This window comes from Malania oleifera, chromosome 10, assembly GCF_029873635.1.
Source record: "Malania oleifera isolate guangnan ecotype guangnan chromosome 10, ASM2987363v1, whole genome shotgun sequence".
Lineage (NCBI taxonomy): Eukaryota > Viridiplantae > Streptophyta > Magnoliopsida > Santalales > Ximeniaceae > Malania > Malania oleifera.
The window spans coordinates 14317855-14344366 of NC_080426.1; the positions used below are offsets into that span (position 1 = coordinate 14317855).

The 26512-nt window shown below is 33.7% G+C and overlaps 2 protein-coding genes across 7 annotated transcripts in view; both read left to right on the top strand.

Annotated features, from left to right (window-relative positions):
• Positions 1–11225, top strand: part of LOC131165636 (aminodeoxychorismate synthase, chloroplastic) — a 46411-nt gene extending 35186 nt beyond the window's left edge. For 2 of the 6 annotated variants that reach the window (XM_058123585.1, XM_058123586.1), the window contains 5 exons: positions 1462–1541; positions 1678–1780; positions 3534–3616; positions 5352–5969; positions 10411–11225. In XM_058123585.1, coding sequence (XP_057979568.1) covers positions 1462–1541; positions 1678–1780; positions 3534–3616; positions 5352–5969; positions 10411–10897 — 1371 coding nt within the window. In that variant the 3' untranslated portion in view covers positions 10898–11225. Of the gene's footprint in view, positions 1–1461; positions 1542–1677; positions 1781–3533; positions 3617–5351; positions 5975–6280; positions 6456–6653; positions 6738–10410 lie in introns of all 6 variants that reach the window. The other 4 variants (XR_009139623.1, XR_009139621.1, XR_009139622.1 and 1 more) reach the window with 4 other exon arrangements.
• A 5998-nt stretch (positions 11226–17223) lies between these two features.
• LOC131165638 (chorismate synthase, chloroplastic) lies at positions 17224–25915 on the top strand. The gene is made up of 13 exons (XM_058123588.1): positions 17224–17555; positions 18949–19099; positions 19394–19470; positions 19576–19634; positions 20202–20285; positions 20397–20489; positions 21030–21110; positions 23721–23852; positions 24018–24120; positions 24301–24395; positions 24473–24538; positions 25019–25103; positions 25473–25915. The coding sequence occupies exons 1-13, from the start codon at positions 17408–17410 to the stop codon at positions 25619–25621; spliced, it is 1323 nt and encodes a 440-aa protein (XP_057979571.1). The 5' UTR covers positions 17224–17407; the 3' UTR covers positions 25622–25915.
• The last annotated feature ends 597 nt before the right edge of the window (positions 25916–26512 follow it).

Consider the following 26512-nt stretch of genomic DNA (forward strand, 5'->3'; position numbering starts at 1 on the left):
TATGTGTTGATTTCAATTTTAACCTTCTCAATGCTGAAGAGTGTAAATATTTGATAAATTAATGAGCAATCACATAAGTTAAAATTTTTAATTTAACATAAATAATATTTATTGTCATATATTTTATTAATAATTATAAATAAAAATAATATAATTTATTATTGTACAGAAGTAAAATTTATTATTGTTCAAAAATAAAATTTATTATTGTAATTTTATTCACTTGGGTATTAAGTTTTTTATCATTTTCATTTTTTTAAGAGACACAATTGGAAAAGTGACCTCTGAATCTAAATTAGACATGTTTCCATGTCTGATTCTGTCAGAGGAATTTTAAAAAAATTCAGAACTGCTACCAAACACTTTGATGTCTAACCGGTTCACTTATTTAGTGAACTAATTCTAACGTAACCTCTATTCAAAGGTCATTCAGATCAAACAAACGCCGCCTAAGAACTTGGTTATTACAGAAAGTATTATAAATTTATTTATGAAAATGAGTATTGACGTGTAGGTTAAAATGACACAAACTCTAGATTGAAAATTGAAATTCTTAAGTGATTGGTTTTTATGTGCATTGAAATGTATTTGTCACTTTTGTGTCATTTTGAGATATATATGCATGTAAGATCATGGTAGGTAAAAGAAATATGGATTCTCAAAACTATAGACCACTTTCTTCATTGAAAAGCTGTCCACGTAAGTTATAATTTAATTAGAACATTTTCGTAAATCCCTCATTGTAACAATTAAGCTTTTCTTTCCACAAAGAAAGTCATGTGTAGAATTTTAGCTACTATTATATAATTGATATGATTAATATATTCAATAATATAAGCTCGTGTGTATACAAATGATGACTATAGAAAACCAAAAGTTTTTAAAACAATGCAAGAAAGTAGCTTGGTGTTCACACTCCTTCATTTTCTTATGTTTGATAGCTGTATTTTTTCTCTTCTCTTTCTTAATAAATTTCTTTTGTTATAAAAAAAATTCTGTGTTTGAAAGATTGTTTAATCCTTTCTGCCATCGTGCTTTCTTTCTACTGAAATCTGATTTTCTCTTTTTAAAAAATAAAAAAAAATTATCAGGGAGGCAAGTATTCTGGGAAGCCCTGTAATGTTTGGTTGCAGGAACATGGCCTATGTGACTGTCAATATGAATTTTGGATTGGTTATAATGTGTTTCCCCTTTTATATTTTTCACTTTCATTGTTGTCCTTTCTTTGTTTTTGGAAACCCTGAACAGAAATTGTTACATAGATACCTATATCTAATCGGATATCTTATCTATGTATCTATAGAGGGATAAGAGATTCTCAGGAAATTATTGTGCTTCTTATAATGTGCTTCCACTTTTATATTTTTCACTTTCTCTGTTGTCATTTATTTATTTTTTGGTAAAGTTTGCTATTGCATCTTGATGGTGAAAATCCAAAAATTGTTTGCCACCTGTGTTCAGGGAAGGGCGCGCTTTTCATTTATGGGTGGTAAAGGTGGATCACTTTGGAAGCAAGTTACATTCAGATTGTCAGATCAAAGGTTTGAATAAACATTAATTTAGTTATTTCCTTTGAGGGTTTGGTTGGATAACCAGGTGCAAGTAGTTTGCAGTTACCAAACTTGTATGAGTATGATATTTCTCATGAGAATAACATCTGATTTTGTCCTTTTTCAGTGACACAAATTGTAAAAGTGGAGGTTATCTTTTGATCAAAGATGCACAAGGCTCCATCAAAAACACATTTTTGCATGATGGTTTCTTTGATTTTCTGAACAAGGTATTTAACTGGTGATGTTCTGACAATTGGGTGCTTTTTAATACTTGAGTATGAGTATGAGCACCTCACAAGGTTATCTTTCTGTCCTGTTACCTATTGTTACTGGGTTTAATTCATTATAGAGGTATTCATTTGCAACATTTAGGTTATGTTTGGTTTACGAAATGTCTATTCCTAAGAAAAGAATGGTCATGGTATAGGAATTTGATAACTTACAAAAAGTGTTGTCATACAAAAATAAATGACATTGCAGATGTTTTAATTAATCCATAGCATGAAATAGAAAGGAATTACAATTCCCATATTTAACTAGAAGAATGTTATCTTATTCCTTGTTTGATGGAATAACACAAACTTTTTTATTGTCATATGCTAAATGATGACAACACCTTCTTTTAAGCTATCAAATCCCTGTGCTATGACCATTCTATTCCTAAGAATAGACATTTTGAGAACCAAATATAACTTTAAGCAGTCTTTAAAATGCTCAATTGAGGCGCACCTCAAGTCAAGGCATGCCTAAAATGCCTTGAGGCTCAATCTTAAATACCAAATTTCAAAATAGCTAACTCATTACATGGTGAGGCTTATGCATTTTTACGAAAGACACGCCTTTTTGTGCCTTTTTAGTTGAGGCTATTGCATTTTGGGTGTGTGATTCTCAAGTTAGAATTGGTTAGAAAATTTTAACTACATGTTTGTATAAAATGAATGTCATAATATGAGTTGATTTATGGAATTCTTGAACCTCAATCTTTTCAAAATAATTGAGAGTTGTATCTTAGATCATGAAAATAGTTTGAACTTTGTAATAGTATAGCTATCTCTTGTCATGTATCAAGTTAGAAATTTTTGAATGGCCAACAAGTAGTTTGCGAAGTATATCTATTTTTTTTTTACATTATATTTGTGATTTTTTAAATTTTATCTTTATTTAAAAAATATATAATTTAATTAACATTTATTTTAAAAAACAAATTCTCAAAAGGCTTATGGCGTCTTGAGGGTTAAATCCTTAAGTCATTACTCACTTTGGTCCATTTCAACATTTTTACCATCTGTCAAGGAGAATCTTTAGCTATCTTCTTGTGATAACCACATAAAAATGCAACATGCAATGCTTCTTATATGTCTCAACCTTTATCAGTGTACAAAAATGAAAAATTCACTTTTATATCCTCTTTGGATATGAATACCAAACATTAAGTTAAAATTAACCATAAATTATGACTAGAAACTGTATAAGATGCTAATAAAATTCTAATTAAACTCCAGAGATGAAAGTGGACAGATGATGAGGTTTTGATCTTCTTTCATGAGGAGTTTTAGCGGTGCATCTTGAGTATATCATACCACTGGGTTAACTTGATTGATGATTATGGGCCAGGCATAAGTTATGTCATAATCCAAACAAAAAAATAGTTGTTTCCTGTAATAATTGTCTCCTGTTTTAGGACACATGGTGCACGTTAATATTTGTATCTTCAGTCTTCATGGAATACAATCTTTCTGGTGTGAATATGATGATACTTTGTCGTGTCTAAAAACTTGGATACCATCTTTTTAGCTTTTGTTTCTTTGTAATATAGTGTATATTTGCTGTCTTTTCTTTTGGCTTTTCCTATATACAATCTGATCTCGTCATAAGATCTTAGATCCTTATGATTCGTACATATCACAAAATTGTGTAGACTCTAAATATGTTTAGATGATCCAGTTTTAATAAATATTTCGTGTCTGATCTGTTTATTAGGAACTCCAATCTTTTTGTTATGAAGAAAAAGAATATGAAGGACTGCCATTTGACTTTTTTGGCGGGTATATTGGCTACATTGGGTATGTGGTATTATAATATTCAATTATAGAATAATTTTTTTACATCTTGATACAAATTTAGCTAAATTTCAATTGATTTTCCTATGCTTTGAGTGCCTTTTTATTTATTGTTAACTTCTCCCATGAAACTTGATCATTACAATTTGATGTTTTAAAAGGCAAGGAATTTTATTGTCTCTCCTTTATTTTCCCACTGTTTTCTCCTATTTTCCTGCATCCTCCTTTTGCGCCAATTGGTCCAGCATCATAGAGGCTCAACTCAGTTATCCACAAAAGAATTTCTGACCATATTCCTCTCAGAAAATGGACAGATTGTTGTAGGAAACTTGTAACATAGAATAATCTAATAGCTTCTGATGTTTCAACATGTCCATTATGCTGTGTTAGTTCTACTAATTGGGGTACAGGGAGGGGTGAGTTGGTGCCTGCCATCCTGACCTTCAGGCAATTTTACACAAAGTGACTGCTTGTAAAGCTGCGCATTTGCACTCACTAGCCTGAAACTTCTTCCACTGCAGATTGAGTGTTGCGATCAGATTTGTGTAAATTTGATTGGTGCTGCATATTTGCACTCAGTTGCCTGAAGTTCTTCCATTACTGATTAAGTGTTGCAAGCAGGTTGTGTAAATTTGCTTGAATCTCAGGACAGTCATCTGACTTACCACTCCCATGGTGACCTAGAATTTAAGTATAATAATCCATTATCTGCTTCATTACTTCAATGATGATAATTCTCTTAATCAAGTGTTCTGAATTTGTTTTGATATATGATACAACAAGGTAGATCTCAAACAGCATAGAAAGAATGTGAGAGAAGTAAGAAATAAAATTGCCGATCTTTCTTCAGATTCTACGGTTGAAACATGCCATTCATAATGGAATCTTACTTCAAATATGACCTTGTAGCCATGGTCTTAAATTTCCACAAAATTATTGAAGTTTTTGTTGAAATTTCTGCTTTCCACCACCCTTGAAATTGAAATTTCAGTCAATTTCCGTCTTGCAAAATTTTTGTGACATTTCTAGGAATCGTTCGAAATTTAATGGAATCTTGAAAATTCAGCTAAATTTTAACTATAAAATAAAATTTTCTTGAACTTAAAGTTTGAGGTTTGACCCAAATTGTAATTTCTCTCTTAATTAATTTAATTTAATTTTTTTATTGAAACAATGATTCTTGCAAAAAGGATATGAATGATAGCTTTCATACTTTTGAGATTGTATGGAAAATAAAAGTTATATACTAGCTACAACAGTTTATTTGTTCAATTATATTTATACTATTGGTATTTATGTAATAATATTTAACTAATTTATGGATTTCACTTACTTTAATTGAATATGTTTAATAAGTTATTATATTACACTCACTACACTTTATACCCCACATGCATGTCTTAACAATATTTTGCTTCTAACTCTTGCCTTATCATGTTTATTGATAATTTCTATTGTTTGGTAAAAAAAATTTCATGATTTACTAGTAATTTGCATAATTTTGAATAGAAAAATCAAAATTGACTTCGATATCAAAATTTATGTATTTTTGTAGCCTCAAAATTTTAGTCAAAATTGAAATTTAAGACCTTGGTTACGGCACAAGGTTTAAAATGTGAATTTCTGTTGTGTTATATGTACTCTATAGTTATGCATGTGGGCAAGCGCATATTTATTGCTTCCACTTTCGTTCCATTTCTTTTAGGGATCCAACTGATATTCATTTGCCTGACTTCAGGTATAACCTTAAAGTAGAGTGTGGTGTGGCATCTAATTGTCACAAATCAAGGGATCCGGATGCTTGCTTTTTCTTTGTGGATAATTTTGTAGTGATTGATCATCATAACAATGATGTTTATGTCATGTCCTTGCATGATGGAACAAGAAGTAGCACACCGTGGTTGGATGATATAGAGCACAAGCTTCTGAGCTTAAAAGCTCCTGTTAGAGGAAAGATCAGGTTGCAGACTTCACAGTGTGCGGCATCCAATCCATGCGAAGCAGGTTTTCTTAGTGATCAATCTAGAGATCAATACATAAAAAATGTTGAGAGGTGTCTGACATTTATTAATGATGGAGAAAGCTATGAGCTGTGTCTTACAACTCAGATGAGAAGGAGAATAGAGGAAGTAGATTCTTTGGGACTTTATCTTAACCTCAGGGAAAAAAATCCTGCGCCATATGCTGCCTGGCTTAATTTTAAGGAGGAGGATCTAAGCATCTGTTGTTCTTCTCCTGAGAGATTTCTTCGGTTAGATAGAAATGGAATTTTGGAAGCAAAGCCAATAAAAGGCACTATAGCTCGTGGTTCAACTCAACAGGAAGATGAACAGCTAAAATTTAGACTACAATACAGGTAAGGTGAATCTTTCTTTTCTTATTTTTTCTCCTTTTCTTTCAGTGGTATTAGAATCAAAGCTGCAATTTTTTGTGTTTCCTGAAACAATTCTGAGCCTAAAACAGTATCATTCTCTAAATGCCATTTGTTTGAGCGGGCTTAATTTATTGGGATAATTAGTTTATTCAGGAATGAGGTAAACTGCCAATCTTATTTTGATGTCATTTTTCCCTTCTCACAGTATATTGTCAAATGAGAGTGTGTTGCTAATTATAAAAAGTGATGAATTACCTTTTTTTTACCCTGATTTTTTGCATTTATCCTTTCAGTTTCGGAGGAAGTTCGATGGTTTTCCAAACACTGAGCAACACCTTAATTTTTCTCTCATAACAATGAATTAGTCAAACTCATCAATTTACTTGGGCTGTAGTAAAGAAGGAATCCGCTGAATGTGTGTGTGTTGCCAAAATGTTGCTTCTGATTGGACTCTTTTACAAAGATTTAGTAAGTGAAAAATTCCTTGCCACCTAGTCTCTTTCAATTCTCCCCTGTAACGGTGCCTGGTGCAACTATTAGTAGTGCATGATGCATTCGCAACTTATAGCAGGGTATGGTGCAAGTATTTGCAATCGCTAGTTTAACAGTTACTATTGGAAGGTGCAAGTATTTGCAATAATGGGTGACTTGTTGTAAATTACGCAGGATGAATAAGCATTAGAGCAGTGATGTAGTCGAAGACTCCCACAGCGTGCGAGAGTTACACGAATTGATACCGCAACATCTTTAGTTTGTCCTTACTCTTTGCTTTTGTCATGGATGATCTTACTGCACAATCCTAAATTTAGGTTCCATTTATGATATTTAGGTATATTATTTGCAAATGTTATTGTCTTGATAGATGATGCTGGAGGCTGAGTAAATCTAATAATTATTTGGAGATGCTTAAGAATTTAGAAGTTTCAAGAGAAGTAGAATTAAGAACACATAGATTTTTAGTAATTCTTAAAAGGAATACTGCAGAAATGGTAATTGATGGTTGAGAAATTCTTAGGACTATTAGCAACCTTGTATGCTCTATAATACAAGCAGGAGGAGAAATGGAAGATGTTTACATGGATTAAAGTAAGTTGGGTGAAATGGAGAAGTCATGTAAGTGTGCTTACTCCTGAAAAATTAGAACGAAAAATTTATGGGACAGCAATAGGTCCACTTATGTATATGTATCAAAGGATGGGACAGTTGAAATGGGAATGCTAAGATAGATGGGCAGTATAAATTTGTACTTGGAAGAAGAAGAGAGACCGGAGAGAGAAGGGAAGGGAGGAGGAAGAAGAGAACAAGAAAAAAGTAGACATGAGATAGGGAGAAATGAGATGGGAGAGATATAAGCAAAACAAGAAATCTAAAAATTATGTGACCAAAAATTACAAAAAGATAGCAGAACTAATGTATAGCCTAATATACAAGTTAAAACAAAAGTCCTAATTTCAAATTCTAGGAATAATATAAGCATGCCCAAAACTATCCATGGGCAATCCTCCATTCGGCACAACAATGTAGGAGATTTTTTGTTAGATAAAAAACCATAAAAGAAGAGTAGAAGAATGGAGCTTGTACAAATATCAGGGAATGAGCAGTCCTAAAAAAAATAACAAGAAAATAAAGAAATATATAAAAATACAAATAAGATAACAAGGCCCTCCAATCTTACTGTACACAAGTCACACCCTGAAACAAAACAAGGGCTAAGCACCATTAGGAAGCCAAAAAAAGAAACCTTATCCCCACCAAATTTGGAGCCAGCATCCTTCCCTTAAAGATTTAAGAATTATCTTCCAACCAAATACACCCCACACAAGAGTAAAAGTAGCACCATCTTCATATTTGAACACTTTTTCGTAATTATTTTTATTTGATATAGAGAGAATGAAATGGAAAATTGTTTTCCTTCTTATTTTCTTTCCACTCCTCTTAAACTAAATCCTTAGATCTGGAGCCTAAACCTCTGTATAGAAAATCTCCCAAAGAAGTCCCAAAGAAGGAGGGCATGCTGAATTCCCTCTAAACACACCAACAAGCGTGCTTCAAAAAAGGTGCTTGGGTACTTGCAATGTAGGCTAAATAGTGCTCTGAGAAAAGAGGATATAATTGGTGGTAGATATAGATGGAGATAGGTAGAATTTGAATTAGTTGGAATAAGGCAGCAAGAAAAGATACCACAAGATTTCATTTTTTTGAGGGTATTATTGTGGATCAAGCATAATGATTGAAAAAGATTCATATAAGTAGCCCCACCCTGTGGACTGGAGACTTGGTTGTTAAAACCCATCTTACAACCTTCCTCCTCTTTCTAAGACTGTAGATATAAATGCTTTTCAAACAGCTTCAGACATGCATCTCATGAGTGCCATTTTTTTAATTAAAAAATACTCTTATCATAAAGCCAAAATTCTTAATACACACGATGCAGGGGCAGCATCAAGATTCTGCAGCCATGAAGAAATTAGAAGAGAAGGGGAAGGGAGGAGAGAGAAGATACCAGGGGGTAACTCACATTCAACATCAATTCAAATTTATCAACTCCTACAATGTGGCTTTCACACACTATTATAAGAAAGTCTTTGAACATAAGAAATTACACACATGCCCCTAAGACTACATTACATTACAAACATACCCCTAGAATACACAATTACTACAAAAAAGCCCCCGACATAAATAATGGCTGGCTTCAACCCTTTTCTAAACAAAGGGTTGTTTGTAGTAATTGTGTATTCTAGGGGTATGTTTGTAATGTAATTTAGTTTCAGGGGTATGTGTGTAATTTCATATGTTTAGAGGCTTTCTTATAAATAGTGTGTGAAAGCCATGTTGTAGGCAGTTGTTGATGAATTTGAATTGAAGTTGAACGTGAGTTTCCCCCGTGGATCTCCTCTCTCCTCCCTTCCCCTTCTTCTCTTCTAGTTTCTCCATGGCTGCAGAACCTTGAACCTGCCTTACAGGACAGAGGAAGTGAAGGAAAGAAGAAGTTGCAGCCGAGGGAGATAGAAGTTGCAGAACAGTAGGGGAAAGGAAGAAGAGAATAAGGGGGTGGGGTCGAGAAGAAGATTGAAAAGAAAAGATGGGGGAATTGAAATGGAAAGAAAGAGATCGTGGTTGGGTTTTGATACCAAATGATGCAGGGGCAGCATCAAGGTTCTGCAGCCATGGAGAAATTAGAAGAGAAGAAGGGAAGGGAGGATAGAGGAAATACAAGGGGGAAACTCACGTTCAACTTCAATTCAAATTCATCAACAACTCCTACAACATGGATTGCACATACTATTTATAGGAAAGCCTCTAAACATATGAAATTACACACATACCTCTAAAACTACATTACATTACAAACATACCCCTAGAATACACAATTACTACAGACAACCCCCCGGTATAAACAATCCTAATACATGCAACTACACATATATATTTAATCAACTAAATAACTAAACACATTTGGGTTTTGGACCCAATAAAGCATTCACCCTATTCTTTGACATAGGTCTCCTTATTGGGTTGAAATGATCCATCCAAATAGCCGCTTCTCGTCCTACATCAACACACCAAAAATCTTGCTCCAAAAAAGGTGCTTCCCTGCTGGGTACTTGCAATGAATACCAAATAGTGCGGCCATGTGGGGGGGCGGGGGGGGGGGGGGGTGTGGGGGGGGCGCGGGGAGAGGATGAGGATCTAGTTGTGGTAGATTTTGTAGGATGGGAAGAGGTAGATCTAGAATAAATTGGGAAGGAATACCAAGAAAATATATCTAAATGCTATTAACTTTTTGAGTATATTATTGTAGATCATGCTGACTTATGGAAGAAGATTCATTTAAGCAACCCACCTACTTGGACTTGAGCCTTGGTTATTGTTGTAGACAGGATGAATTGCATCTTAGTAAACTCATCTTACAGCGCAACACAGTTTTTCCCCCCTCCTAGGAATGTAAACAGAAACGCTTCTCAAACAACTCCAGACATGCATATGTCATGAATACAATTTCTTTTTTCTAATTGAAAAATTCCCTTACACCCATCATCCTCTTTCAGTAGGTTCTGGCAATGAAATAGTTACAGCAGAGTCCCTTGAACAAAATTTCTCTTGTTTATTGTGTGCCCAGCCTTTCCTGTTCAACTAATAACAAATTACAGCAAGTCCTTGCAACTTAGAACTCTTGACATTGCAATCCCCCATTAACGAAACATGTACTTAAAACCACTGTTTAGATACTAATCTTAGTGAGTGCCTGCATAGTTCTATTGATGCCATGGATTGATATTTCTCAAACTAGACCTTTCCAAAAAATGCTACTTTTTCTTCTTGCTAGTTGTTTCAATGAAGCTGTTGATGTAGGCATTATGTTTGTTCTGATCACCTAATATGCTCTCTTCTCTCTCTCTCTCTCTCTCTCTCTCTCTAGTGAAAAGGACCAAGCTGAAAATCTAATGATTGTTGATCTTCTGAGGAATGATCTGGGCCGTGTTTGTGAGCCTGGCTCTGTTCATGTTCCCCATCTTATGGATGTGGAATCATATGCAACTGTTCATACCATGGTGAGTACAATCCGGGGAAAAAAGCGATCAGATGTAAGCCCAGTGGACTGCGTGAGGGCAGCATTCCCCGGCGGTTCGATGACAGGTGCACCCAAGTTGAGATCAATGGAACTTCTTGATTCTCTTGAAAGTTGCTCCAGAGGCATTTATTCTGGCTGCATTGGGTTTTTCTCATATAGTCAGACATTTGATCTTAACATTGTGATCAGAACGGTTGTAATCCATGAGGGTGAAGCTTCCATTGGAGCAGGAGGCGCTGTAGTTGCTCTTTCCAATCCTGAAGATGAGTATGAAGAAATGGTTTTGAAAACACGTGCCCCAGTAATGGCTGTGACGGAATATCAGAAGGATTAAGTCATTAAAATAGTTGCATTAGACATTATTTGTGTGCTGTGTAATGTGCTTCAATGTATTTTCTCCATTTTTTCTTGATCTTCTGAAATCATAATGAAAGAAATCAAAATAGGCACTAGAACTAGTTCTTCACATTTTGTTACTTGATTCATGATTTATTCATTTATGGGTAAATTGTACTCATTTCTCCAGACGTTTGGTTATTCTTTAGAGACCTCCCCTGGTTTCAATTATAACAATCTTCCCTGTTGGCTGCAATTTTCTGCCATTAATAATGAGCTCACAGGAGAGGACATTTTTATCCCTGTGAAGTGTGTACAATTGGCTGCTATTTCTTTTTTTCTTCAATCATTGCATTTCGCACTAATAGACCCCTACATATAATCTAACCTAAATTTTGGAGAAGATGAATAATTATTTAATGTATTTGAACAGAATTACCTAAATATGTTAAATAAACAAATTGATCGGGCGGGTCCTCTATTTTCTTTTCTAATATTTTCTTTGCAGTTGCTTCTTGGTGTATATGGAAAGCTCGGAGGATTCGAACCCTCGTTTGGAGCCAGGATGTAAAAGCCTATGGGCTCAAGGCCTGGGTTCTTGGAAGAGCATGATTTGAACTTTTAGGATTATTTTGGAACTTCATTTAGCATTAAATAATTTAATTTAATTTTTTTTTTAGTTGAAAGAGTCCAGTTATGATTTCCGCCTATGATGCACTTAAATGTCCTAATTTTTTCACACATAGCCGGTCTCAAGCCCGGGTTAAGGAGGAGGGTTGCGTTAGGTAGCTGACAGCCAGCGTAAAATTTGTTAAATCACTATAATATGAATCCTTAAAATAGCACTTGTGGATTTCGATATCTTGGATCTATTATGCAAGTTGAAAGAGAAATTGAAGATGATGTAATGCATTAAAGCGGGTTGGTTAAAATGGAGAAGTGCTTCAAGTGTGCTATGTGATCGTAGAATACCCTTAAAATTGAAAGAGAAGTTTTATTGGACAGCTATAAGACTAGCTATGCTTTATGAATTAGAATGTTGGGCGACAAAGAAACATAATATCCAAAAAGTAAAAGCTGTCGAGATGAGAATGTTTTGATGGATGAGTGGTATAACATTGAAAGGTAAATTAAGGAATGAACATATTCGTGGTAAGTTAAGTGTAACTCTTATAGAAGATAAGATAAGAGAGAGACGATTTAGATGGTATGGACACTTGCAACGTAGGTCTTATAGTGCACCTATGAGGAAGAGTTACTTAATTACTGTGGGGGGCAGTAGAAGGGGTAGAGGTACACCTAAAATAACTTGGGAGGAGATAGTGAGTAAGAATTTAATATCTCTGAATCTATCAAAAGAAATGGTCTATGATCGCATAAATTGACGGAAAAAGGATTTATATAACCGATCCCATTTAGTGGGACTAAGACTTGGTTTTGTTGTTGTTGTTGTAGAGAGCCTAGTTATGACTTTGTTTAGGGCTCCTACCTATCGTGGGATTTTTATGCAAACAAGGCCCACATGTTATTTCCCATAACTGTTGTGGGTTGAAAATTAAATATAGTGATCACTTATCCTTGTACCCTTTAATTTAATGCTCTTAAACTATTCAAAATTTATTTTAGTTTGAGATTTATAAAATTTGTTATGTAAGTTAACAAAATTTTAAGAGGCTGATCCATCAACACACACTCAACTACAAAATTAGGTTCATGTTTTCTCAAATTGACACATTTTCTTGATTGTGCATCCTCCTTGGATATGCTTTAGAAACTTTGTAGTGGTCTCATATAAGACAATTCGACCTTCATACCCATATAAGTATATTCCATCAAGTATACTCTTTAGTTAAATATGTCACCTAATTTAAGCTAGCGATTTATTAAGAGTTTTGTTCAGTTATACGTTGTAGAGAGTACTATAGAAAAAGTGCTCTTACTAGTCGCTCAAGCAACTTATATTTCCTTTGAACCTGTATCTTAAAATCTCTATTCTCATAGCTTACTGGTGCTTATTCAATTGGCTTAGTTCGATTTCTTTTGATATTTTTTCTTCTAGATACCCAACTGGTCCCTTTATCAAAGGCCTCATACTTCAACAGCTATTTCTCAATGGTTAAATTTTCATAATTTTAATTGCATTGGTACTTACCCGACATTTTTGTGGTCTCTCTCCAGTAATAGTTCAATTGACTATTCAACTAATTGGTTAGTCCACAAATACATTTAACCCATACAAATGCACCACATATAATTAATATTTATGTGCATTTATAGTTAAAATGCTCCAAATATTTCATGTATAAATAGCAAATAGGAGTACCAAAAATCACATTGAATAACCTCAGCAATTAAAGATAATAAATTTGTGTGGCTCATAAAATTCATATCATTGTATAATTGGGAAAAATACATAAAATTTTATCTTTTGTGATGGAATATAATGACATATTACGATTTGTTAGCTACAAATAGTATAAATGATTGGTTGAAAATGTTAGGTTCACAATAAAAATTACATTTACATACCAATTAAAAAGAAACTACTTTGCTAGATCTCCCCCAAATATTTTATTAAAATATTCTTAATCAAATCAATTTAAAAGTAATATCAAATCATTTATGCATACATATATCTATCATTTAAAAAACAAGTCAACTTTGGTGGGAATCACTTTTTATTATATCTGGGTCAATTATAAAATTCACAAATAAGACCATAATTATCATACCATTCTAACCCCCACTTCACTAGTAATCAAAATCAAATCATTGATTAGAACAACCATTAGAGATAAAGCTATATATAATGGATTTCAAAGTAAACTCACAAAATTCTTTTACTCTATGTTTGGATAGCCTATATGTTAAAAAATATGTTTATTTTTATTTATTTATTGTGATTTTTATCACAGTTGTTGGATTGTTTCTCAATTCAATGGATGTGTGGTATCATATATATGTTTGTTTGTAAGTCATGGAAAAATATTGGGATTACTTGTCATTTTGTGCAAGGAGAGCTAGAGAGAGGTTCTCTCTAGAAAGAACTTTTCTTTAACGGGTTGAAGGTGAAGGGGTGCGCAAGGGATTTGGGATCGGAGAGAGACTAATCATCTTGTACTATCATTGTTTAATAGTGGATTTTTCTCCAGGTGCATGCTTCGTGGACGTAGGCAACCTTACCGAACCACGTAAAATCTCTCGTCTCTATTTTTCTGTGAATGTTCTTTGTGTGATTTATTTTGTTGATCGGAAGATTAAAATCGCTGCACGTCAACACTATATAATACACAATTATAATTGACATTTGTTCAAATATACCTAAATCCAAATTTAAAATCCAAAATTTATGCTCCTAAACACAATATAAGTAAAAAGTAACTATTACTTCAATTTCAACATTCATTTGCAATTATTTTTTTTTGAGCATATAAATAATTATTTGTGAACTCCAATTTATCTTCCAAGTAACAAGATAAGAAAACATTAATATTACGAGAAGCACAATCATGATTAATTGAGCTTTTTCTTGAATAACCATTTAGAAAAATTCAAATCCTGCTCAAAAACCTTTTATCAACACAACTTAATGGGAAGAGTGAAACATTGTGCAGGCAATATAACAACAAAACCATGACTTTTTGTACGTAGAAATTAGAAAGTTTTTGTCTCGAGAAATCTTGAATTTAAAATTAAATTAGATTTGGATAAAATATAATATAAAATTGTGTTAAAATTTATTCAAATCAATTCAAATTCAAATTTTAGGACCGAAATTCATACTCTCAAATACTACCTGTAGCATGTAGAAAGAGATGATAATTTGTAAGACTTTTTCATATTAAATTAAAATTTGTAAATGGAAATAACAATGGCAACAAAATCAACATTTCTTTGTCTCAACAAACAATGCCTTAGCCGATATTAAAACATCCGTGAAATTTCTAATAGCTTCCACACAACCTAACGTATAAGCCGTGAGTGAATCTATTGCCTTTGTATTATGAGCTTGTTAAAGTCTGAGCCTCGGTTTGCAATCTGACTATCATGCCAGTAGTGTTTGAATATTGTAGAATTTGTAGTGAGTGCTGATCAAGGAATAGGCCTACAACACTATGATGAGCCATATGAATTTCCATCCAGAAACAAGTTTTACTGCAGCAAAAAAACTATCTCAATTCAGAAAATATTATAAAAAGAAAAAAAATATTACAGAATCCTTATTTTCTTATCAAAAAACATGGAAAAGAAAATAAAAAATGTACTAAATCTATAAATAAAAATTTGATCTTAGAGATCATTAATATTTAACTTTTTTTTTTCTAATTTTTAGTCATAGAAACAAATTTTTATTTTTGATAGTATTTAATACAGAAAGAAAATGAAAAATGAATTTTCTCTTTATTTTTCCTTTCCTTTCATTTTTCCACATAAAATGTTTGATCCGAACAGAGCCTACAAGGTCGAAAAAAGGAAACTAAAAAGATAAAAAAAAAAGAAAAAGAAATTAAAGCATATTAGAGTGATTGAAACCAATAATAGACTAATAGTATGTATATGATCTAACCAAAGTATAAAGATCTAACCACAACAAATCAGGATCTCAAGATTAGATGGGAAATCCACACATGTAAGAAAAATATATTACTACTAACTTCTTGTTATAATTTGTTGTAATCGTATTTGTGTATTAAAGCACAGTGATCGATTTTTCTAAAATTAAAATTTTTCCCATTTCAATGCAGTTGGTACTCAGTAATTCATAATTTTGAGTAAATTGTATACTAAATCAACTATGAATTGAACCTAACTTCAACTAGAGCAAAGAAATTACTCAAAAATATTAACTTATCTCTTTATATATCTGTTAATTGATCGTTTTAGACCTGTTTATTGATATCTCTATCTCTTTCGCAACTAATAACTCATTTATACATAAATATATGTGTGTTGTAAAGTAATGATTGTTGCTAGGTAAATTTCAAAGAAAAAAATCCGATATCAACTTAAATAAAACTCAAAAAAAAAAATTAACAATTATATTTATTAAATAAATTATAGAATAAAAACAATAATTGCCACATTCATTATAAAATACATAATTATTTTTTTAGTTAAGAAATAATAAATCAATATTACATTAAAAACAAATTATCCGTTATGTAAAGGCAGCTACTACCGTTACGTAACCGCTACAAGACTGTTACGCCAAAAAATATATTTTATTTTTTACCTTTTCTTCTCACTTTTTGACTCTTTAAAAAATTATTCTCAGTATATACCATGTGGCGAGAGGGCGAAAAGATTATAATGCGGATGACAATGATACAAAATTTACTATTTTTTTAAATACTCACAAGAGATACATTAATTAACAATTTGAAAATACTAACTTGTTAGGAAAATATTTTATTTTGATAATATTAGTAATGTGATATTTATTTTCTATATTTTTCAACTTCAACCTTCTTTCTTTTCTAGTTATTTTATATTTGTATTATCCATATATCTTATGTATCTAATAGATTAATGGTGCGTATTATATATTTTGTTTTATTAATTAATTTAGCACACATAAGAATTTATTATAGATAAGAACAATGAGAAGTATAAATAGGCACACACACATAATTTTTCTATTAATTGTGATTTAAAACAAATGTAAACTTGTTGCCCTTACCAAATAACTTAGTTAGTAGAATTAAAGGATTCAAAAAAATTCACGACTGCCATTATGTAATATTTGCTACTCTAGCTTCCCATTACACTCGTTACCGTTATGTTACGCTACCCGTTACCGCGATTTAAAATCATGGAACGAAGAGTCATTATTAAGAGTAATCAACTCTAATGTATTTTTAGGAATATATTCTATCAACTAGTATAATAGATTAGTTATGATTTATACATTATAATAGGATAGACAATAAATAATATTAAGTGTAAATTTCTACAAGACAAAATATACAAAATTTTAAAATGTAAATTTCTTAAATTTGATAAAATAAAATAGTGATTGAAACTTTAGGTAGTATGCATATGTAAAAAAATTAAACTTGCAAACATTTACTAATTATTTTTAAATAATACGACACTAATAAAAATAAATATCATCACTGAAATCGAGCTTAGCAAATTTGATTTTTCACCGGTAAATGCATGTAAAATTATTGTGAATTAAGTAATTTTCTAATAAAAATATAATATTTTGATTATAAAAAAGAAAACCTTAAAATGGAGTCAACTAAGGTAACACATGTAAAGAAGGGAAGATTGGTAATAATAATAATAATAATAATAATAAATAAATAAATAAATAAACGTGCAGGTGGTTGTTGGGGGTGCGAGGGAGGAGGCACAGTAGATTTCAAAAGACCAAACGCAGAGAGACAGTCACCGGAACTACCCAACCCACCAACCCCCTTTCCCAAATTCTTCGTAAATACAATACAAATTCTGCATTTCTCTTCCTCTTCTTCTCCAAAATTTCGGTGCTTAGTCGTCGGAGATGGCGTCTTCTCTGTCCGCCAAGCCCTTTCTCACGTCTTCGAGGTCTAACGGAGCCTCTGGTCTGGGTTCTCTGCCCCCAGATCTTAAGAAGCTTTCTTCTCCAGCGCTTCAACTCTCCATCCGCCGTCCTCTTTCCAGAAATCTCCGTAAGTCTTCCTTACCCATTCAATCCCCGTTTGTTTACTTAAAAATTATTATTATTATTATTATTATTATTATTATTATTTTCTAATCAGCGATTTGTGTTCTGAATGGATGAATCTGAGCTGTACTGATACGCCGTACGAGGCTCGAATGATGTAAATTCTAAGATTCGACATTTTAATTATCATTTCTTTGCATAATTTGGATGTTCTTTAGGTTTTGAACATACTGATCAGAGTTTGGACCCAAAGATTGAGGTTTATGATTGTTGAGATATATTCAAATTGTGTGTGTATGTCTCGTTGTCTCTGGATTTGATTTTGGATTTGGAAGTTTGGGTTTAGTTGCATTATTAGTTTATGATGGCCAGAGACTATGTGAGGCTGATGCTTTGAGATATGCCCTTCAATAATCATGTTAATTCTAATTCTTTAATTTGGGTTACTAATATGACACATGCTTGATTCCTTGGGGGTAGTATTACGTTTGAGATACGTGCCTCGTGGACTACATGGAAATAGCGGGCTCCATGCACAAATTTGAGATGCAAAACTGATGTTATTCTTCAATTTTTAATTTGTTTGTATTTAAAATGTGTTATTTATCAATCCTTGTATTTATGGTGATTCTTTTTTATTCACCAGTGCACCGCCATGATGCTCCATTTCCCTGTAGAGATCCTAGGGACAGATAGAAGGAATTTTAATGCAGTGTACATTGTATCTTTGATTAACCTACATGCAAGTTACAAGTTGTAACTTTTTTGCCTGATAAATGCTCAACATCAGTTGGAAACTGAATTTCAGTTTTTTATTGAAAATTTGTGCTCTTTCTATATCATTATTTTAGGAACATGGAGGTTAAGTCTTGGGTTTCAATTTGTGTGACATTCATTAAAATTCAATATAATTTTTTATTGCATTTTTGCCCAAACTCACACGTCCAGAGCTGAGGCTTGAACTACATCTTCCCAAACATAGTATAATTTTTTTTTTTCACATAATAGCCAAAGAATCATTATGTGCCAAAACAGTTTTAACTTTAACCATGGGCAATAAACTCTAGATTAATAGAATTTGAGTACGGTTCAGCTCCTTCAATAAATTGCAGGTCCAAATTTCTAGCGCACTGTTTGATTTCTCTGTATGCTGGTGGATTTAGAATTGAATTAAGATTCTATAAAACTCAAATCCGCAAATAATTTCACTGTGGGGATTTTTTTTTTAATTCCCCAAATTTGAATTTCAAGTTAATAGGACCAAATGCAGCTGAAAGTTCTTCAAAATCCTTTCTTATACCATGACTGGAAGATTAAAAACTTCTGACATTTTTCTCTGCTTTTGATTACAAATCTAAGTCACACTGGTGTCTGACATCCTACAATCTCAATAATAGAAATACAGGCAGCTGGGAGTACATTTGGAACCTACTTCCGTGTTACTACTTATGGAGAATCACATGGAGGAGGTGTTGGTTGTGTGATTGATGGATGTCCTCCTCGACTTCCCCTCTCTGAAGCTGATATGCAGTTGGATCTTGACCGAAGGTATTTTGATATTTGTAACTCATTTGTGACATATTCATTTAAGCTCACAAAAATTAAGAAATTTGTTTCATTTTAGTTTTTGGTGTGAAACGTACATTACAAGTATGGAACTGGAACTGTCAATTGGGTTTTGGTTGAAACAAGTAGTTGAGTTTGGGATCACACTCTTTATGTGTGCAGGCATAAGTGTTATTTTTTACCTGGTTTGACATATGCAATGTTTATGCATAAATAAAGTTCTTTGTTTTGGTGATATGTCCTTGAGGATTTACAGATAAAGTTATTGGTATACAGGAGGCCAGGTCAGAGTCGAATAACTACCCCAAGAAAAGAGACTGATACATGTCAAATATATTCAGGAGTTTCTGAAGGTTGATTATTCTTGACATTTCTGTTTAGTTTCATGTTCTTTGAGCCAAAATATTGCTGCTTTTAGTCCTTGTTGAATTGGCTGATGCATTATATATTAACTGCAGGAGTGACTACTGGATCACCCATAATGGTATTTGTACCCAATACCGATCAAAGAGGAAATGTGAGTATCCTGTGCAGATGAGTTTGTATACTATAGGACGTTTGACACGGGAAATATAAATGAGAGAGGTAGCTATTTTGGAGGGATTAATAGATCGGTTTTTAGCTGTACATTTCATGAATTCATGGCAACGTGCACTTATCACTATGTACTGATCATACGTTTGGGTATGTGTTAAGTGGTTAATGAGCTATCTGCTAATATTGACTGTCATCTGGACAAGCAGAAACAGAATGGGGCATTCACATCCTCATTAAAATAATTTCCACCATTTCCTTTTTCAAATTCATAGAGAGCATTGCAATGAGTGCTATTTGTTTGTCATGATATTCTAGTCTTCTATTGTTATTGATGGCTTCATTTGGGGGATGAATATTTTCCATTAGATGTTTTGGAAAACTGTTAAAAACTTGATATGCATTGTTTGCTCACAACCTAACAACTTGAGCTTTTAGGTAAAGTGGTTGCTGACAAAAACAAAATAAAAAACATGTGAATTTATCACTCAATGCCTTGTTACCATTTATTGCTTAGAGATTTTAATGATTGTATTGTCCATATTTTCAGGATTATAGTGAAATGTCAATAGCTTATAGGCCTTCTCATGCAGATGCAACTTATGACTTCAAGTATGGTGTGAGATCAGTGCAGGTAACAAAAAATAAGATTGCATTTTAATAAGGCTATTCAAAATCTAGAAGATTGGGATTTATCTTTCATTTTCAAAATTTTTATTATCTACCGATATCATTAAAACTCTAGGGTGGTGGTAGATCGTCAGCAAGGGAAACCATTGGAAGAGTTGCAGCTGGAGCAGTTGCTAAGAAAATCTTGAAGAAATTTTCTGGAACTGAGGTGTGTTTGTAAGTTGATGTGTTGCCCCTCCCCCTTGCCCCCATTTATATTTTAAGGGATTTTCCACGCATGTTTTTGTTTCTTTGCATAGATTTTCTTGTCCATCTTGTGTATATGTATAAAATACTAATGAATTCTCTTAACTGGTAGTTGCATAATGAAGCATCAAGATTAGTTGGTTTAGTATAAATGAATTTTGTGCTGAATGTTTTAATGTTTATTCTGTTCAGAATGCAGTGGACTATGGGAAACTTGAATTTGATATTGTGAGGTTGGAGCTTGGTCCTCTCATTTACACACTATGATATTGGTGTAATTAGATCCAAGAGTTCCTGGTATCTTTTTGCAATATTAGTTTGTTTGACAGAAATAGGTTTTGAAACCTCCTAGCCTGGTGTACCCTTCATAGCCATTCTCCTTAGGGCAGTGCATATGCAGAAATAAAATTATGTAGATTTGTGCTGTTTGTGCTCATCTTCAGCTGGTTATATGCAGTTCTCTATTATTCTATTCGCGAGTTCATGTTTGTAAAAATTTCAGGTGCTTGCTTATGTCTCACAAGCCCACAAGGTTGTACTTCCAGAAAATTTGGTTGATCATGAAACTCTGATGCTTGATCAGGTATGCACACTGATGTTGGTTTTATTGTTTTTTCTTTGGTGGGATCTTTCATGAAGTATAATGTGAATAAAAAATAATCATGCTATTAATGTGAGAGCCTGCTTCTTTTGGGGCTTGAGGTGCGGGGGATTCTGGGAACCTGACTTTCCTTGATATTATGTGATATTCTGAGTTGAATGATCCATACAATCCGGCCCCAGGCAGATACATTAGCCAACCCTTTTAAGCAGAATAAAAGGACAATTTCAGAGGTCTCGTGTTTCAAATCTTGTGAGGGTGTGGTGAAGTTTATGGATTGGGATTTGTCACCATCCATTGTGTAGCCGATCCCCAATGGATGCAATACACACACACACACACACACACACCCACACATATTGAAGGGAACCATTTCCTATTTAAAATCCAAGAGAGCTTCCTGCTATTGTGTTTTGATATTGTATGTTGCCTAGAACACTACATTGATGAGGGCTGATGGAAGGCCAGCTATTTTAAGTAGGCTATGTCTGTGATTCAACCCTCCACCCTGAAAAAGGGGAGAAATCCCTTTATAGCATAAGAATATAAAGCATGTGTGTCAAATTTGACATGTTAGCTTGACAATGTAGGAGAAACTGAACACATATGCTTTTGTGTGTATAGTGGCCTGGAGATACTTGAGCTGCTTCAAGTCCACTGGCATCACCCAAGGCTAATGACTTACTATTTGTTGAAATTGCTGTTGCCTCTCATGGCAAGATCCTGCTGTGCGCAGGATCCTTCTAACTTCCTCATTCACACACCCTTAAGTGTTTTGTTGCCCAAGTTTTAATTCTGGTTTGAAAAGTGTGCATTGCTGAAAGTGTTTTGGTTTTTATTGTTTGATGGTTGAGCAGCCATCTGTATTACTCAGGCATCATATTAGGATGCACTGAGGCTTCATTGTGAAATGAGTATTGATAATCCATGAGCAGTTTTTTGTTCATTACTAGTGAAAATTAGCCAAAACTACACTGTTTTGCTAGTTTCTCTTATGATAGAGTAATATTCCATACTCCATAGACATATTTGGGGAAGAATTATTCATTAATTTAAGTACAAGATGCAACCCCTCTCTCTCTAATTTATGCACACATAATTCTCAATCATTTTTCTGTTGAAGAGTCTTAAGAGTGCATTTGGATGCAAAGAATCAACTTAGAAAATGGATTTGAGAACCTTCAATTTTGTCATTTTGTTTGCATTGAAAATGTTATAGCTGGAAATGGAAATGTATATCCATGCTTTGAAAGGTTATGTTCCACGCAGTGCACAAGGCTCCCACTCCATAGCTGTGGAGGGCATGATGTATGCAATCTTACTTCCACAAATGCAACCTGAACCTTATTTAGAAATTACTTAAGGGAGGTGAACTTTTATAATTCCTCGCCTACAAGGATTTAGTTTACTGTCCTCTACATCTGCACCCCTTAATATCTGGGTCTACCAACTCATTGCTGCTGCCATTGTCGCTTGCGTGATTTTCACTACATCTCGAGACTGCTTATATGATCATTCCATGATCCCAGATTCTAATCCACAATCATTGTTGACCTCCTGCACCAGCCCACCATTGCTAGTCATCACGTCACCTCCTCCAAGTATCTAGGTAGTTCTTGGATTTAAGTTTGCTCATTCAAATAGTATAGAAGTTCTTTTTAATGAAGTTTTGATTATGTGGTTTTTAGTACACTCATAGTTCCTTTCACCAATGTCATATTCTTCTTCTAAATGCACCCTCACTGAGAGGCTTTGACTCTATTGGGGTTCAACTCCCCTACTCAGTTATTAATATACCCTCAGAGTCGCCTTTTGCGTTGACTTAAATAGTTAAATATTCAAATGACCTGTAAATTTATAAGCAACTCATACCACTGGCATACAATACTTATATATGTATTATTTCCTAAAGAGTCTCAGGCTTTGGTTTTCTGAAATTAAACCAATTACCAGTATGTTTGATGAATAATAAATAATATTCATAATCTCACTGAATTTATTATTTTATATTGAACTTCTTTTATTTGAGGAACTCAATGCTAATGCTTTTTTTTTTCTTGGTTTCTTTTCTTATTTTGTCAGGTATCCTTTGTTGATACAATAAGTCAATAATTTCGTATTTTATGCTAAAAGTTGGTTGTTATGTATACGTGGATCTATGGAGAGTCCTGTATGTATGTGTTGTCTGTGTTGTATGTATGCACGCATGCATATTTATTTATATTTATATGAATTTCTAGTTCTGTTATGGTTGTTTTTGTCCATTGTGACTAAATTATCTGCATTCTAGGCAGGGTCCTGAACTAAAAAATTATTTAATTTTTGAAAAACTCTTTTGTATTATGCATAATTACTCAATTGCTGTTCTCTTGATTATTATGCTTATGAATTCCTTTAAAAGTTTGGATGACTACACTGACACTTATAAAAAAGAAATACATGTACAGCTCTTAGTGCTTCCATCCTGCCACACAAATTCTTTTTTTTTTTTTTACTTTTTTCTGAGTATTATCTATACATTTGCCTCCCTAATCATGAAATTATTCTAGTAAATTCCTGATTACAGTTATTGTTTATATAAAATTCTTCCAGATAGAGAGTAATATTGTGAGGTGCCCAGATCCAAAATATGCAGAAAAGATGATCGCTGCCATTGATGCTGTCCGAGTGAGAGGGGATTCTGTTGGTGGTGTTGTCACGTGCATTGTGCGGAATGTCCCTCGTGTATCTCTCTCTCTCTCTCACTCTCTTGCATGTGTATGCGCCCATGTTTTTGTTGAAAACAATAAAAGGCACTTTTTGTGACCTTAAAAAATGTGGACTAAATATCTTCTCTCTTCTGTTTTAAGACCTTCTATGGTTAACTAAAAGCCTGTTATTGTAATGCAGGGGCTTGGTTCACCAGTTTTTGATAAACTTGAAGCTGAGCTGGCCAAAGCTGCCTTATCATTACCTGCAACTAAGGGCTTCGAATTTGGCAGCGGGTTTGCAGGTAGCAAAATATGTGGCACTTTAAACACATTTTCTATATTTAAAAAAAAAAAAAAAAAAAAAACTTCAAACAGAGATGAATGAGAGAAGAATGAGTACTTGAAATGCTATGATATTTGCGTAGGATATTTCTTTTTTGGTTGGATTTGTTCTAATGGCTTGTCAAAACAAATCCCTGCAGGTACATTCATGACTGGAAGTGAACATAATGATGAATTCTTCACAGATGAACATGGACGAATTAGAACAAGAACAAACCGTTCTGGGGGAATACAGGTATGGTTTATATAAGTATCAATTTTTTGTTATATGTTGAGAGTTTGTGACATTTTTAAAATTTTGTTAATGAGCAGGGAGGAATATCCAATGGGGAAATTATAAACATGAGAATAGCTTTCAAGCCAACATCCACAATTGGAGTAAGATCACTCTTCCAGTATTTCTTTCTCTCTCTCTCTCTCTCCAAAACGTCCAAGTCGGCATGCTTAATAATCATTCAGTTTGGTTTTAGTAATTAGGGCAATTATTCATAAGGTTGTGGTCAATTAGTAGTCTGGTGTTCCAATAGTGCATGTATTGTGCTGTATGAAGCTATCAATTCATGAGGATTAAATTCCCTCACTTCATTGTGCCACTTTCACATGGCTGTTAAAATATCTAGAGTCAGCGTATTGTGTATTTAGGTGATCTTAATGGTAAATGTAGGATGCATAAAGCTATTGGGCTCATTCTTGTGTGTAGTCCCCTAATAGTTTCTAATGCTGCCTAGATCAGTATGCAATACAGAGGTTTGAATTAGCTTTTTGAGCATTTTTGTTTACATAAACACTTCAAAAGCTGTGTTATGTTCAATAATCTTTTGTATCTTTGCTTCTTTTGTCATTGTGATGCTTGTGCAGAGGAGACAGCATACCGTGACTCGAGATAAAAAAGAGACAGAGCTAATTGCACGTGGCCGCCATGATCCTTGTGTTGTTCCACGAGGTTTGTTTCTCAATGATAAATTAATTCTTATCCATGTAGTATAAGCCTGTTCCTACTTGATTAATATTATCTCATTCAAGAACGTTTGTAGCCTTTTCCTATATGCCTGTTATAGAGAAAGCCTCTTCCTATTCCTCCTTATTTTTACCCCTCTCCTCTCTCTCAATAGAGGATGATGAAATTGCAATCTGGGACTTGGGCAATGAGAACTGTTTTTGTGTGCCATGACTGCCATCATTGTTAATTGCTTCAATTATGTATCACAGTTTACCTGTGCCTTTGTTCTTATTTCATACATCTCTGGTCATCTTTCATGTTCTCAATAATCATATATCCAATCATTCATGTCTGGTATGAATGGTAATGTAGCGGTACCAATGGTAGAAGCTGCTGTGGCCTTGGTGCTCGTAGACCAATTGATGGGACAATATGCCCAATGTCAACTGTTTCCCATTAATCCATCTCTGCAAGAACCCATGGAGTTTCCTGCGTTGGAGCCGGCCGGCGTTCACATTTGAAAGGTGCAAAGCAGCTGTAACATTATCTCCGTTTCCATACCATTGACGCCTTTTCAGTATATTATCCTAGTATCGTGAGATTTTTCTTTTTTTCCCACATATGTATGCAGTGGGTTCGAAAATTCTGTTTATTTTCCCCATCTTTTTGTTGTAATCTATGAATAGGTGGTGTGATAGTTTTAGCCACCTTTGCTTCAGAGTACCTGAAAATTAGTTAGTGAAGTCAAATAAAACTTGTGAGCTCTTCCTTTGCTGGAACTTGAAGTATAAAAAATGATCTCCCCGTATTTGACATCCCTCCATTTTTTATTTTGCTTTTGGTATAGAAAAAGAAAAGAAAAGAGTGCGGTCATTCACACTAACTGCATGTTTGATACATAGTAATGGAATGAATTTGGATGGATTGTGATCGAATTTGTCGTTGCTTTCATCATATTCTCATTCAATTTTTGAGTGCTCTCCTTTCGTACCCCATTTCATTTTGCAGATTAAATATGCAGTAAAAGGATCACTCATACAAGATGGTCTCTGCATTTCTGCATTTTTGGTGTTAAATTTCATGTGTGTGTTGTGTTACTTTTATGTATGTGCAACAAGTTGGTCCTCTGAAGTTCAAAGGGAGAACTTTTGGAGAGGTATACCTGGATGGTTTCTCTGGATGCAATCCATTAGGTGAAGCCCGAGTCCTTCTAGATTAGGCTGGCAGGCTAGGTTGAGTACTCATAGCTTATATTTAGCCAGGCCTTAGATATGGTTTGCTTATGGTGAATTTTGATAAGCAATTAAAATGATTTCTTGTCATTGATAAAATTCAAGTTTCTTCTCTACCCCCATGGCCTTCTATGCTCACCATGGAACGGTAGATTCCGTGGACGAACGATTGAAGGTCAG

What these genes read in the sequence shown, in the direction of transcription:
- LOC131165638 (XM_058123588.1), top strand. Translation starts at nt 17,408, where the DNA reads ATGGCGTCTTCTCTGTCCGCCAAGCCCTTTCTCACGTCTTCGAGGTCT. An exon ending in CAGTTGGATCTTGACCGAAG is followed by an intron (nt 19,100 to 19,393) that starts GTATTTTGATAT and finishes ATTGGTATACAG; the next exon opens with GAGGCCAGGTCAGAGTCGAA. An exon ending in ATGGTGTGAGATCAGTGCAG is followed by an intron (nt 20,286 to 20,396) that starts GTAACAAAAAAT and finishes TTAAAACTCTAG; the next exon opens with GGTGGTGGTAGATCGTCAGC.